This window comes from Scyliorhinus torazame, chromosome 3 (genome assembly GCF_047496885.1).
Source record: "Scyliorhinus torazame isolate Kashiwa2021f chromosome 3, sScyTor2.1, whole genome shotgun sequence".
In the NCBI taxonomy this organism is placed as follows: Eukaryota; Metazoa; Chordata; class Chondrichthyes; order Carcharhiniformes; family Scyliorhinidae; genus Scyliorhinus; species Scyliorhinus torazame.
The window spans coordinates 207094574-207108456 of record NC_092709.1 but is presented as its reverse complement, the minus strand read 5'-3'; the positions used below and the strand labels follow the sequence as shown (position 1 = coordinate 207108456).

Below are 13883 nucleotides of genomic sequence, written 5' to 3'. Positions count from 1 at the left end.
TTAGCTGCCTGCCCTTTACAAATCCCGTCTGGTCCTCGTGAATCACCCCCGGGACACAGTCCTCGATCCTCGTAGCCAGCACTTTTGCCAGCAACTTAGCATCCACGTTGAGGAGCGAGATCGGCCTGTACGACCCACATTGCAGTGGGTCCTTGTCCCGCTTCACGATCAAAGAGATCGTCGCCTCCGACATTGTCGGGGGCAGGGTCCCTCCCTGCCTTGCCTCATTAAAAGTCCTCACTAGCAGCGGGGCCAACAGGTCTACGTACTTCCCGTAGAACTCAACCGGGAACCTGTCCGGTCCCGGGGCCTTCCCCGCCTGCATACTCCCCAAACCTTTGCTCAGCTCCTCCAACCCAATTGGTGCCCCCAAACCAGCCACCTCCTGCTCCTCCACCCTTGGGAACCTCAGTTGGTCTAGGAATCGTCTCATCCCCTCTTCCCCCGCTGGGGGCTGGGATCTGTACAGCTCCTCATAGAAGGCCGTGAATGCCTCATTTACCTTTGTCGCACTCCGCACTGTAGCTCCTCTTCCATCCTTGACTCCATCTATTTCCCTCGCTGCCATCCTCTTACGGAACTGGTGTGCCAGCATCCGACTCGCCTTCTCCCCATACTCGTATGTCGCCCCCTGCGCTTTCCTCCACTGTGCCTCTGCCTTCCCTGTGGTCAACATGTTAAACTCCGTCTGGAGACGTCGCCTTTCCCTAAGTAATCCCTCCTCAGGGGCCTCTGCGTATCTCCTGCCCACTCTTAAAATCTCCCCCACTAACCTCTCCCTTTCCATGCCCTCTATCTTCTCCCTATGAGCCCTGATGGAGATTAGCTCTCCCCTGATCACCACCTTCAGCGCCTCACATACCACCCCCACCCGCACCTCCCCGTTGTCGTTGGCCTCCAAGTACCTTTCGATACACCCCCTCACCCTCCCACACACCGCCTCATCTGCCAGCAGTCCCACATCCAACCGCCACAACGGGCGTTGGTCCCTCTCCTCTCCCAACTCCAGTTCCACCCAGTGCGGGGCGTAATCTGAAATGGCTATGGCCGAATACTCCGTTCCCTCCACTTTCGGGATCAGCGCCCTGCCCAGAACAAAAAAATCTATCCGGGAGTAGGCTTTGTGCACGTGGGAGAAAAAAGAAAATTCCCTGGCCTGCGGCCTGGCAAACCTCCACGGGTCCACTCCCCCCATCTGATCCATAAACCCCCTAAGCACCTTGGCCACCGCTGGCCTCTTTCCAGTCCTTGATCTGGAGCGGTCCAGTGCTGGGTCCAACACTGTATTAAAATCCCCACCCATTATCAAGCTTCCTACCTCCAGGTCTGGAATGCGCCCCAACATGCGCTTCATGAATCCGGCATCATCCCAGTTCGGGGCGTATACATTTACCATTACCACCCACAACCTGCAACTTACCGCTCACCATCACATATCGACCTCCGTTGTCCACTACGATATTCTTGGCCTCAAACGACACCCGCTTCCCCACCAATATTGCCACCCCTCTGTTCGTCGCGTCCAGCCCCGAATGGAATACCTGTCCTACCCATCCCTTTCTTAACCTGACCTGATCCGCCACCTTCAAATGTGTTTCCTGGAGCATGACCACGTCTGCCTTCAGTCCCTTTAAGTGCGCGAACACTCAGGCCCTCTTTATCGGACCATTCAGGCACCTCACATTCCACGTTATCAGCCGGATTGGGCCCCCCCCCCGCACCGCCAACTAGCCATCTCCTTTTCTAGGCCAGTCCCGTGCCCGCGCCGCCCTCACCCTCCAGTCCCCCAGACGGGAGACCCCCGCCCCGACCATCTCGTGTCCCATTCCCCTCTGACCAGTGCAGCAGCAACCCTTTTTCCCCCCCCTTCCCCGCTAGACCCGTGTCTAGCTTTTTTGCTCCCCCATAACACTCCCGTAAGTCAGCTGACACCTGCTGACCCCAGCTTCCCCCGCCGTCCCATTGGCGCCCCCGTGTGGGAATCTCCCAATCAGTGTGTGTTCCTCCATTCTCCTCCGCCGCCTTTCTTCCATGGCGCGGGAAAAAAACCCGCGCTTTCCTAAGCCTGCCCCGCCCCCTTTGGCGCAGCTCCTGTCGCGGCCTCGTCTCATTTCCCCCATCCCCAAGCCTCCTCTCCCTCCAGCACCAGCGCCCACCTTCTCGTACGGTCTTCTCACCCAGTCCCTTTCCCCATCCCCATCTCTCCCTCAGCCTGTGGAACATTTCCTGCGTGTGATTAACACCCTATGTACAACAAACATCAAACAACCCCCCACCCTCACAAACCCTCAGTTTGAGTCCAACCTTTCAGTTTGAATAAAGGTCCAAGCCTCGTCAGGCGTTTCAAAATAGTGGTGTTGATCCTTGTATGTGAGCCACAATCGCGCTGGCTGCAGCATTCCGATGCTTTCCGGTGCAGCACCGCCTTGGTCCGGTTGAAACCCGCTCTCCTCTTTGCAACCTCCGTGCTCCAGTCTGGGTAGATTCGGATCTCCGCATTCTCCCAGCTGCCGCTCCGCTCTTTCTTGGCCCATTTCAAGACCCTCTCTCTGTCCGTGAAACGGTGAAACCTCACGACAATCGCCCTTGGCGGCTCGTTAGCCTTGGGCCTCCTCGCCAGCACCCGGTGTACCCCATCCAGCTCCAAAGGCCTCGAAGGGGCCTCCACGCCCATCATCGACTCGAGCATCGTGCTCGCATATGCCCTGGCATCGGCCCCCTCCACTCCTTCAGGGAGACCCAGGATCCGAAGATTCTTTCTCCTTGACCTGTTCTCCAGGTCTTCGAATCATCCCGCCCACCTCTTGTGCTCCTCGTGCTCCTCCACCCTCACCGCCAGGCCCAAGATCTCATCCTCGTTCTCATTGACTTTTTTCTGCACCTCCTGGATCTTTACCTCGTGGGCCTTCTGGGTCATCCTAGTCCTTCAATCGCCGACAGATAGGCGCCAGCATCTCCTTCCGCAGCTCCTTGAAACAGCGCTTGATGAACTCTTGCAGCTCCGGCCCGCATTCCACTTTACCCCCGGCCGCCGCCATTTTGTTTTTCTTCCCTCGCTTCTCCCGCTGCTCCAATGCCACTTTTTTGGCCGTTTCGCTTCTGGTCTGGTCCATAAGCGGTGAAGGGGGACCTCACTCTTCCCTTCCCACACGGAACGTCTTCAAACAATTCCCGTTGGGGCTCCTCTAGAGAGCCCAAACGTCCGTGATCGCGGGAGCTGCCGAATTGTGCGGCTTAGCTCTGCATCGCCGCAACCGGAAGTCACCCTCAAAACCTTTGAAGATCATTCTACAATTTTGCTGTTTTGGTACATGGCACATTCTACATTAGCTTTTTTTAATAGAATCCCTACAGTGTGGAAGGAGTTCATTCGGCCCATCGAGTCTACACCAACCCTCTTGAAAGAGCACCCTACCAAGGCACTCCCCCACCTTATCCCTGTAACCCCATATTACCTTTTGGACACGAAGGTACATTGAAAAAAAAGTATTTTTTTAAGGTTTTGACGAATTTTTCATAATAAAACAGTAGTCACAATAATAACAAAACAAACTAGAGTGAACATTAACACAGTGCAAAAAGAGAATGTACAATAACAATTAATTAGACATTACTCAGTCTTCCCACACCATCCCAATGAAGCACCCCCCCCCCCCCCCCCACGGATTGCTGCTGCTGACATTTTAATTTTCCCCGAGAAAGTCGACGAACGGCTGCCACCTCCGAGAGAACCCTAGCGTAGACCCTCTTAAGGCAAACTTTATTTTCTCGAGGCTGAGAAACCTAGCCATGTCTCGAGGTTGAGAAACCCAGTATGTACTAAGGAACAATTTAGAATGGTCAGTCCACCTAACCTGCACATCTTTGGACTGTGGGAGGAAACCGACGCAGACACGGGGAGAATGTGCAAACTTCACACACAGACAGACACCTCAGGTTGGAATTGAACTCGGGTCCCTGCCGCTGTGAGACAGCAGTGCTAACCACTGTGCCACAATGCTGTCCATACTAGTTATTCTCTTTTGTTTTAAAAAAATTAAGAGTGCCAAATTCATTTTTTCCAATTAAGGGGCAATTTAGCGTGGCCAATCCATCTAGCCTGCACATCTTTGGGTTGTGGGGGCGAAACTCACGCAAACACGAGGAGAATGTGCAAACTCCACACGGACAGTGACCCAGAGCCGGGATCAAACCTGGGATCTCGGCGCCGTGAGGCAACAGGGCTAACCCACTGTGCCATCGTGCTACATACTAGTTACTCTCAACCACACATCACTCTACTCAACAGATATTTTTCGAAGTGGCCTTGCACAACATAAATTCTGTATTGAAGTATTCGGACTACAAAATGTATCTAGGTTCTCCATGAAACGATCATTAAGATTGCTTGCCTTGAGATACTTACTTCACAGGTTTTAATTTCTAACTGTGAGATCTGTGTTTCCATCTGTTTTGTGTTATGATCCGCTGTTTCAAGGATGTTCTAGTAAAGAAATGCATTTTAAATGCTTACAATTTGGCACACTCTAGGAAATCAACCTTTTAATTATTCCATTTCAGAAAGAAGTTAATCATTGAAATCTAATCAGTCATTGGCAACTGCTGATACTTAACAGATACCTCCACTTCAAAACACTTCTATTTTTAACAAGTTCTTTTGGTATCATATTCTGTCAGTATCAAAGGGATGTATGGTAGATATACCATTTGGTGGTTCCTCTGGGGCTGGTTTAGCACAGGGTTAAATCGCTGGCGTTGAAAGCAGACCAAGGCAGGCCAGCAGCACGGTTCAATTTACGTACCAGCCTCCCCGAACAGGCGCCAGAATGTGGCGACTAGGGGCTTTTCACAGTAACTTCATTTGAAGCCTACTTGTGACAATAAACGATTTTCATTTCATTTCATAATTTGCCTCAGCCTCAAAACTGCTATGATATGACACTTCCTATTAATCATGCTGACAATCAGGAAGGAGATTGTCAATCACTGCTAAATAAGGGGACATTTTTTGAAGGGTCCTTTCCCACTAAGAACTTGCATCAACCACCTCTAAGGTCAGGATACTTTCATTCCAATACTCAAGGTCTGATTTCAATCCGGTGCCCATTTTCCCCTCAAATCCAGGCTGCCAATTAGGAATTCTCATTCCGAATGTGCAACAGAGTTTCTGGAGTATCAGTGACAGTGAAAAATATTTGTGAGGAGCAGGTGTGGTAGAGCAGAATGGTCTGTGGCATCCACAATAAAAATGTAATCTTCCAATGGCCCCAGTTGTAACATGCTTGGTATTTTAAAGTTTTGGATCAGAAAACAAAGCGGAGGAGTTTAATGGAATAAAAAAACTATGAAACATGGAGAAAATATAAAGAGACCCATGCAAAATAAAATTAACGCTGTTACAGATACATTCAATGGAGCAGGCAAATCGATGATAATTAGGTGAAACTGACATGTGAAAAAATTGCATTGTACACTATGGGAGGATAGGTCCCTCTAGTGGCAGTAAATGTTCAACAATTAAACAGTTTCAAAAACAGGTATTGGCACAATTTTAAAAATAAATACTAAAAAAGGTTGTTTCACATAGTCATTCTCAGGTGTTATTTAATTTAATACCTTCATTCTGTCTCTCAAATTCTCTTTCTCGATTGCCATTCTCTTCACATCTGCTTTAGCTTCATCTCTTTCTTCTCCCATACGCATTTGGCAGATTGGTGCTATTAGCACTTCCTTTTTTAATTTATTCAACTCATCTTGATTCTAGAAGTAATTCCAATTTAAGGCAAGTAGGAAAAACAAATCAGGTTTTGTAACAGAACAGATTACAAATAATTCAAATGAAGCTTATTTATAGGTCAGCACCATAACTGACAGACTTGAGAGAATCCAAAACTCTGCTATCTGTGTCTTAACTAACAGGTCCTGTTTGACAGCATCTGTGGAGAGAGAAGGTAGCTAATGTTGAGTCTGAGGACTTTTTGTCAAAGCTCCCCTCTCTCTCTGCAGATGCTGTCAGACCTGCTGAGATTGTCCAGCATTTTCTGTTTTTGTTTCAGATTCCAGCATCTGCAGAAGTTTGTTTTTGACAAGTCCTGGTTCCCTATCATTCCTGTGCTTGTTGAACTACATTGACCAACCGATGGTTAAACAACATCCTGATTTTAAAATTCTCATACTGGTTTTCAAATTCCTCCAGGACCTCACCTCTCCCTATTTTTGGAATCTCCTCCATCGTGTTGTGTGGCACTACCACTGTGCCAAATGGGATGGACATTGGTCAGATCTAGTAACTCAAGATTGGGCATCCATGAGGTGCTGTGGGCCTTCAGCAGCAACAGAATGATATTCAACCACAATCTGCAACCTCATGGCCCGGCATATCCCCACTCTACCATTACCACCAAGCCAGGGGATCAACCCTGATTCAATGAAGAGTATAAGAGAGCATGCCAGGATTAACACCAGGCATAGCGAAAAATGAGGGGTCCACCTGGTGAAGCTGCAACACAGGATTACATGTGTGCCAAACAGCATAAGCAGCAAGTAATAGAGAAAGCTAAGCGATTCCACAACAAAAGCATAAGATCTAAGCTCTGCAGTCCTGCCACATCCAGCCTTGAATGATGGACAACTAAGCAAATCACTGGAGGAGGAGGTTCCACAAATATCCCCATCCTCAATGATGGAGGACATCAGCACATCTGTGCAAATGACAAGCCTGAGGCATTTGCAACAATCTTCAGCCAGAAGTGCCAAGTGTATGATCCATCTTGGTCCCTTCGGAGGTCCTCAGCGTCACAGATGTCAGTCTTCAGCCAAACGATTCACTCCAGATGATATTAACAAACGGCTGAAGGGGATTCTGGTGGTGGCCATGGAGTGAGTGGTCGCACATTTGGTGGCCATTGCTCGTGGCGGTTTTTTCGGACCTTTTCCCCGGTTAACAGGTGGATGTGAGGCAGAAAAAAGGTGCAGGAGAGTAAGTGGAAGAGCTTGACCCTCTGGTGTATGGAGCTGAGGGTCAGGAGCAAAGATGGGGCTGATGCAGGATCAGCAGAGGCGGCTCCAGGAAAAGGTTGAAGACCTAGAGAACTGGTCACGCATGCAGAACATAAGGATCGTGGACCTGCCGGAGGAGAGTGAACGAGCTGGTGTTGGCGCGTATGTGGGGAGGATGTTGGAGAAGCTGCTAGGAGAGAGTGCATTTGCACGACCTTTGGAGGTGGACCAAGCGCACAGGGCGCTAATGAGGAATCCGCAGGGGAACGAGCCGCCGAGGGCGATGGTGGTGCGGTGGCATCGTTTCCTGGGCAAGGAACAAATTATGAGGTGGGCCAGGCAGACGAGGCACTGCACCTGGGAGGGCAGTGAAATCCAAGTGTACCAGGACCTGGGTGCAGAATTGGCCAAGCGGAGAGTGAGTTACAAACAAGGTCAAAGCGGCCCACTGCAACAAGGGGGTGACGTTTGGGCTACTGTACCTGGCACGTCTGTGGGTGACCTACGAAGGCTGGGAATTGTACTTTGGATTGGTGGAGGAGGCAGTAGAATTTGTCAGAGACAATGGACTGGCAGGAGAAGGTGGACCTTGAACTTTGGTGGAGATGCTGTGATGCTGCTGTTAACTTGTGTTTGGGGCCATTTCTTTCTTTTTCTGCTTCAGGTTTGCTCTTCTTTGCTAGAGAATGGGGGGGGGGGGGGAATTAGTGAGGAGAAGGATGCCGTGCGCCATGGGCGGGGGCGGCCAGGATAGCTGGGCGGGATAGATCACGGAAGCGCAGTGGGAGGCGAGTAGAAGGTTAGTGGGGGCATGGGGGCAGGGGTTGTTGCTGGGGGATTTGGAGGAGGTGGGGGGGGGGAAAGTACTAACAGGGGTAGGACTTTTAAAGTGTAACAGGAGGAGGATCGATGACGGTGGGCGCCTGAAGGCGGACCAGGGCAGGTGTGGGACGTGAGCCGGAGGCTGGCCCAAGAGGCGGCAGGGGGCAGGGTGCCCTCCGTCCAGACTGGTCACGTGGAACTTGTGAGGATTGAATGGGCCAATCAAGAGGGCAAGTGCGTTCGTACACTTAAAACGATTGAAGGCGGATGTGGCAATGCTACAAGAGACTCACCTGATGGTGGGGGACCAGATTAGGCTGAGGAAGGGATTGGCTGGGCAAGTATTTGATTCAGGATTGGACTTTAAAATTCAGGTGTGGTGATTTTGGTCAATAAGCGGGTGGTGTTCGAGGTGGGAAATATAGTGGCTGACTCTGGGGAAAGGTACGTTATGTTAAGTGGGAAATTGGAGGGGATGCCGGTGGTGTTGGTAAACATCTATGCCCCGAACTGAGAAGATGTGGAATTTATGAGGTGGGTGCTGGGGAGGATTCCTGACCCGGACTCTCATTGACTGATTATGGGGGGGGGGCCCTGGATCCGAGACTGGACCGGTCGAGCTTGAGGTCAGGGAGGGTGTCTACTATAGCAAAGGAGCTTTGGGGGTTCATGGAGCACATGGTGGTGGTGTGTTTGGGGGGGGGGGGGATGCGTGGAGATTTGGGAGGCCAAGGGCGAAATAATTTTAATTTTACTCCCATTTGCACAAGGTGTACTCCCAAATTGATTTCTTCGTGTTGGATATTCTTGTTGGCAGGGTGAAGGTTGTCGAGTATTCGGCAATAGTGGTGTCGGACCATGCACCTCACTGGGTGAATTTATAAGTGAACAAAGGGGGCCCAGCACACGCAATAAAGGCTGGATGTGGGATTGTTAGTAGAGGAAGAGGTGTGTGAGCGGGTGAGGAAGGCCATCCGGGGGTATGTAGAAATTAGTGATACGGGGAGGTGTCGGCATGTACGGTTTAGGAGGCACTGAAGGCAGTGGTCAAGGTGGAGTTTATTTTGATTCGGGCTCAAAGGGAGAAGGCAGAGCAGGTGGAGAAAGAAAGATTAGTGGAAGAAATCCTGCAGGTGGACAGGAGATATGCAGAGGTCCCAGAGGAAGGGCTGCGAAAGGAACGGCAGAGGTTGCAAATGGAATTTGGGCTGTTATCCACGGGTAAGGCGGTAGAGCAGTTGAGAAGGGTGAGAGGGGCTGTATACGAGTATGGGAAGCAAGCAGGATGTTAGCGCACCAGTTGAGGAAACAAGAGTCGGCGAGAGAGATTTGGAAAGTGAAGGACACAGGTGGGAATACAGTCTTGGACCCGGCGGGGGTGAATGGGGTGTTTAGGGAGTTTTATAGCAAATTGTATGAGTCAGAACCCCCGCTGGGGAAGTGGGGCTGAGGCGGTTTCTGGGAGGGTTGAAGTTTCCGAAGGCTGATAAGGAGCTGGTAGAGGGCTTGAGGACCCCAATTGAACTTGTAGAAGTAGTAGAGGGGCTGGAGGCGATGTAATTGGGCAAAGACACGGGACCGGACGGGTACACGGTGGAATTTTACAAGAGGTTCTCAGGGGTGTTGGGACCACTGTTGATAAAGGCCTTCAATGAAGCAAAGGAGTTGGGAGTGCTCCCCCAATGCTGTCACAGGCGTTGATCTTCCTCATATTAAAACGGGATAAGGACCCAGAAAACTGTGGGTCATAGAGACCGATCTCCATGTTAAATTTGGATGCTAAACTACTGGCGAAGATCCTGGCCACAAGGATTGAAGACTGCGTCCCAGGGGTAATAGGGGAGGACCAGATGGGGGTTATTAAGGGGCAGCATTTGGCAACCAACATTAGGAGATTGCTTAATGTAATTATGATGCCTTCAGAGGGGCACGAGGTTGAGGTGGAGGTGGCCATGGACGCAGAGAATCGGGTGGAGTGGGAATATTTCTGGGAGGTCCAGGGTTGGTTTGGGTTTGGGCAGGGATTTGTGGACTGGGTCCGGTTGCTATACTAGGCACTGGTGGCGAGTGCGCGGACGAATCGGGTGAGATCAGTATATTTCAGGTTACACCAGGGGACAAGGCAGGGATGTCCACTTTCCCCAATTTTGTTTGCCTTGGCTATAGTCGTTGGCAATGGCATTAAGAACATCAAGGGACTCATGGGGGGTGGTGCGAGGGGGAGGTTACCTGGAGGTTCCCCTCTAAGTCACTCACCGCCCTGCAAAATCCTGGAACTCCCTCCCGAACTGCAGAGTGGGTGTACCTACAACTCAGGGACTGAAACGGTTCAAGAAAGCAACTCACCACTACCTTCTGAAGGGCAACATGCGCAAATAAATGCTGGCCTAACTAGCGACACCCACATCCCATAAATGAATTTTGAAAAACTCCCCAAACTTCTGAGATATCTGCGCTCCTCTAAATGTGACCTCTTCGCATCACAGATTTTAATTGCTCCACCATTGGAGGCCACGATACAGTTGTATGGGCCCTAAGCTCCAAAGTTCCCTTTCTAAACCTCTCAATCTCACCTTCTTCCTTTAAGATACTCATTAAAATCTACCTCTTTGACCAAACTTTGGTCATCTGATCAAGTAACTGCTTATATGGCTTAGCATCAGGCTAAATACCTCCTTCTCTGCTGTAACCATGCTGCGATTCTACATTGTAATTTGTTTCATAATGCCCGTGTAAAGTGCCTCGAAGATTTCATTATATTAAAGACACTACATAAATGTAGTTGATATTAATAGTACAATGCATAGCATTGTATTACTGATGCATTTTGGTGCAAGGGAACAAAGGTATAAGACATGCTGTGCACCCAAAGCACACCATAATTAGCAAAGGAAGTTCCAACAGTGCTGAGAACCTCCACACCAGGCAAGGACTAGGTTTATCATGCACTCTCAAAATTACAGTCCTGTAACATGTTCACACTGTCAGAAAGTGTTGCAAGTGCTGTGTCAATTTTAAATAAACTGGTGCTGCATAGTAGGCCACTTCATCCTCATTCTTAAAGGGGAATCTGTTGGTAGCTGAATGATAACCGGGTGATTTGATGCTTATTAACAATGTTTTGTTTCAGCACTAAAGCAAATTCAGACCTCCTTAAATCTGCATCTTGCTGCCCATCTGGAGATGTTTGTCAAAACTGTGAAGTTAAAATAGGTTTTCACTGGACATTCTTGCCTATCTGTAGTTTCTGGAGGAGGATAGGGAGCAATGAGTATATGGGTAAATAGGGTGTGGAGATGTCATTTGAACCAAGTAATTCATCCTTCCAATTACAGGGCTTTTGCCAATTCTACCTGACTTGGACATCAAGAGCACAACAGGTTGCGATTTGAAATTCCATAGTGGTGAGTTGTGAAAATGAGTTTGATGCATCAGGTAAACTATGGGCTAGCATCAGGAAAATTGATCAAAGCTCCTAGAATGTTCCAAAAACATAACCGTTCAGAAATGGAAACCTGCCACCTGTGCCTGGGATAGACTGGCTATAGTCATACCCATGTCAAAGGAGGGTGGTCATGGTTGTGGTTTTTGGAGGCAAATTGTCCAAGCCCGAGGACATTGTTGCAATAGTTCTTTAGATCCAATCATTTTCAGCTGCTAATCATCTTCCCTCCATCCTTAGATCAGAGGCGAAGCTGTTTGTTGCTGAGAATTAAAACTCCTTAAGATAATGAAGCAGCCTGTGCCTGCATACAGCAAGACCTGGACAACATTAAAGGATGTGCAGTTCAGTTGAAAGTATCATGCATGCCACACGAGTGTCAGGCAAAGACCATCTCCAAGAAGAGAAAGTCTAACCACCTCCCACTGGTATTCAATGGCAATATCATTGTTGAATCTCACACCATCACCAACATCAGGTCAGTGACCACAAATGTAATTGGACCATCCATAAAAATACTTTGGTTACAAGAGCAGGTCAGAGGTTAGGAATTCTGTGGTGTGTAATTCACCTCCGAACTCTTCAAAGCCTGTCCACCACCTACAAGGTTAAAGTCAGGAGCATGATGGAATACTCTCCATTTGCCTGGATGAGTGCAGCTCCAACAACACTCAAGGAGCTCAACACTATCCAGGACAAAGCAGTCTGCTTGATTGGCACCTCATTCATTACCTTCAGCAGTCATGCTCTCTACCATTGGTATAGTGGCAGAAGTGTGTTTGCACTGCAGCAAATCACCAAGGCTCCTTTGACAGCACCTTCCAAATCCGTGGCCACTGCCAACTAGAAGGACAAAGGCAGCAGATGCATGAGAACACTATCACCTGCAAGTTGCCTCCAAGTCTCACACCATCCTGATGTGGAAGCATGTAGTTGTTCCTTCATTGTTACTAGGTGAAAATCCTGGAGCCCACTCCCTAATAGCACTGTGTATGTACCTCCATGGACTGCAATAGTTCAAGAAAGTGGTGCACCACCACAGACTCAAGGACAATTAGAGTTGTGAATGAATAAAGGACTACATATATTGTTGTGCCACAAAGTATTCCAAAGTGCCCTAGCACACTAAAGTAAGTAAAGTATAGTTGCAGAGATCTGGATGAGGCAAACACAAGTTTTCCAAATTTCAAATCTGCTGCAGCTGTCTTTGATACTGTGGGCAAAATTCTTGAAAAATAATGAAAAAAAGCATATTTTGATTTGATAACCTACAGATGAAATGCACAACAGCAATTATATTCTAACCAAGGATTTTGCAAGGTGAATGCAAGGAAGGATGCAAGTTCAGCAGCACCTTTAGGTAAAGGCACAGTATCAACAGTAAGTTATTAAAGCACAGCATGATGAGGAAAACAACAGAGAGGTTAGGCATGTTTGCTACTGTGTCGATCCTTGTGAAACACTACTGAACACCTTCTGCCACCCTGAATAAATACCCTTTACCCCTACTCTCGGCTTTGTGTTTTAAAATCAGCTAGTTATGCATTCTGCTACAAAAATGATAATGTCTGTTCCTTTCAGCAATTGCAGGTCTCGAACACATATTGTAGGACATTGCCTCCAACTTCTTATTTGGAAAGCTTCCAAAAAGGTTTATGCTGTTTGGACCTGCTTCAAAAATAATACAGAATCACAAAACCTTTACAAAACTTTACGGCCATTAAGACTGCACTGGCAACGAAAAAGACTTTAAAAATCATGACACGGCCAGACGTCACGTTGTGAAGTGCAAATCGTGCTCTTCTCTCTTTCCTACTGTGTTCATGCATGATTGGAAAATCCAAGCACAAGTAAACATTGACCACGTACATTCCAACGGTGATACTTGTACTGCCCCAAAAAAGTCAGGACTATGGAATTCCACAGGGGCTGTTTAGCACAGGGCTAAATCGCTGGCTTTGAAAGCAGACCAAGGCAGGCTAGCAGCACGGTTCGATTCCCGTAACAGCCTCCCCGAACAGGCGCCGGAATGTGGCGACTAGGGGCTTTTCACAGTAACTTCATTTGAAGCCTACTTGTGACAATAAGCGATTTTCATTTTTCATTTCACAGGTTATATTTTATTAATGACATCTATACTTGACATTATAACCTTTTAAATCACCTAGCTTAATAGAGACAACTAACACAGCAATATATACTTGTTATAACATGCCTGCTTACCATTGGCTGGGGACTAATGACAATCCCACAATCCTGTGGGAGTGAGCTTCCCCAATGAGGGGGGCGGAGAAATTATTAGCAGACTCCCTGTATAAATAAAGCTGGCCAGTTTGGAACTAGCAGGAAGGAGTAAGCAGCAAGTGAGCTTGCTGCTGTTATGTATATATAAGTGTTATTGTAAATAAATGTATCCTTGAAACGCATGCTGGATTCTTCGTGGCCCTCACAAAACTGGCGACGAGAGTTAAAGTGAATAGCTGTCTACACTGCTGAAGCCACCTCCCTGGATTTTTGTTGGATACAGGTTGGAAGTTGTTTTCTATTATACCATGCCTCTGTACGGATGTTTGGATGTTTTTGATGCTGCGCTGGAAAGTTGGAACCAGTATGCACAATG

At 48.4% G+C, this 13883-nt stretch overlaps 1 protein-coding gene across 4 annotated transcripts in view; it reads right to left on the bottom strand.

Moving 5' to 3' along the window:
• The window catches only part of cep135 (centrosomal protein 135), a 215817-nt gene that overhangs the window by 69294 nt on the left and 132640 nt on the right, over window positions 1-13883 (bottom strand). For 3 of the 4 annotated variants that reach the window (XM_072496792.1, XM_072496793.1, XM_072496795.1), the window contains 2 exons: window positions 5617-5760; window positions 4406-4483 (listed from right to left, as the gene is read on the bottom strand). In XM_072496792.1, coding sequence (XP_072352893.1) covers window positions 4406-4483; window positions 5617-5760 — 222 coding nt within the window. The remainder of the gene's footprint in view (window positions 1-4405; window positions 4484-5616; window positions 5761-13883) is intronic. The other variant, XM_072496794.1, reaches the window with a different exon arrangement.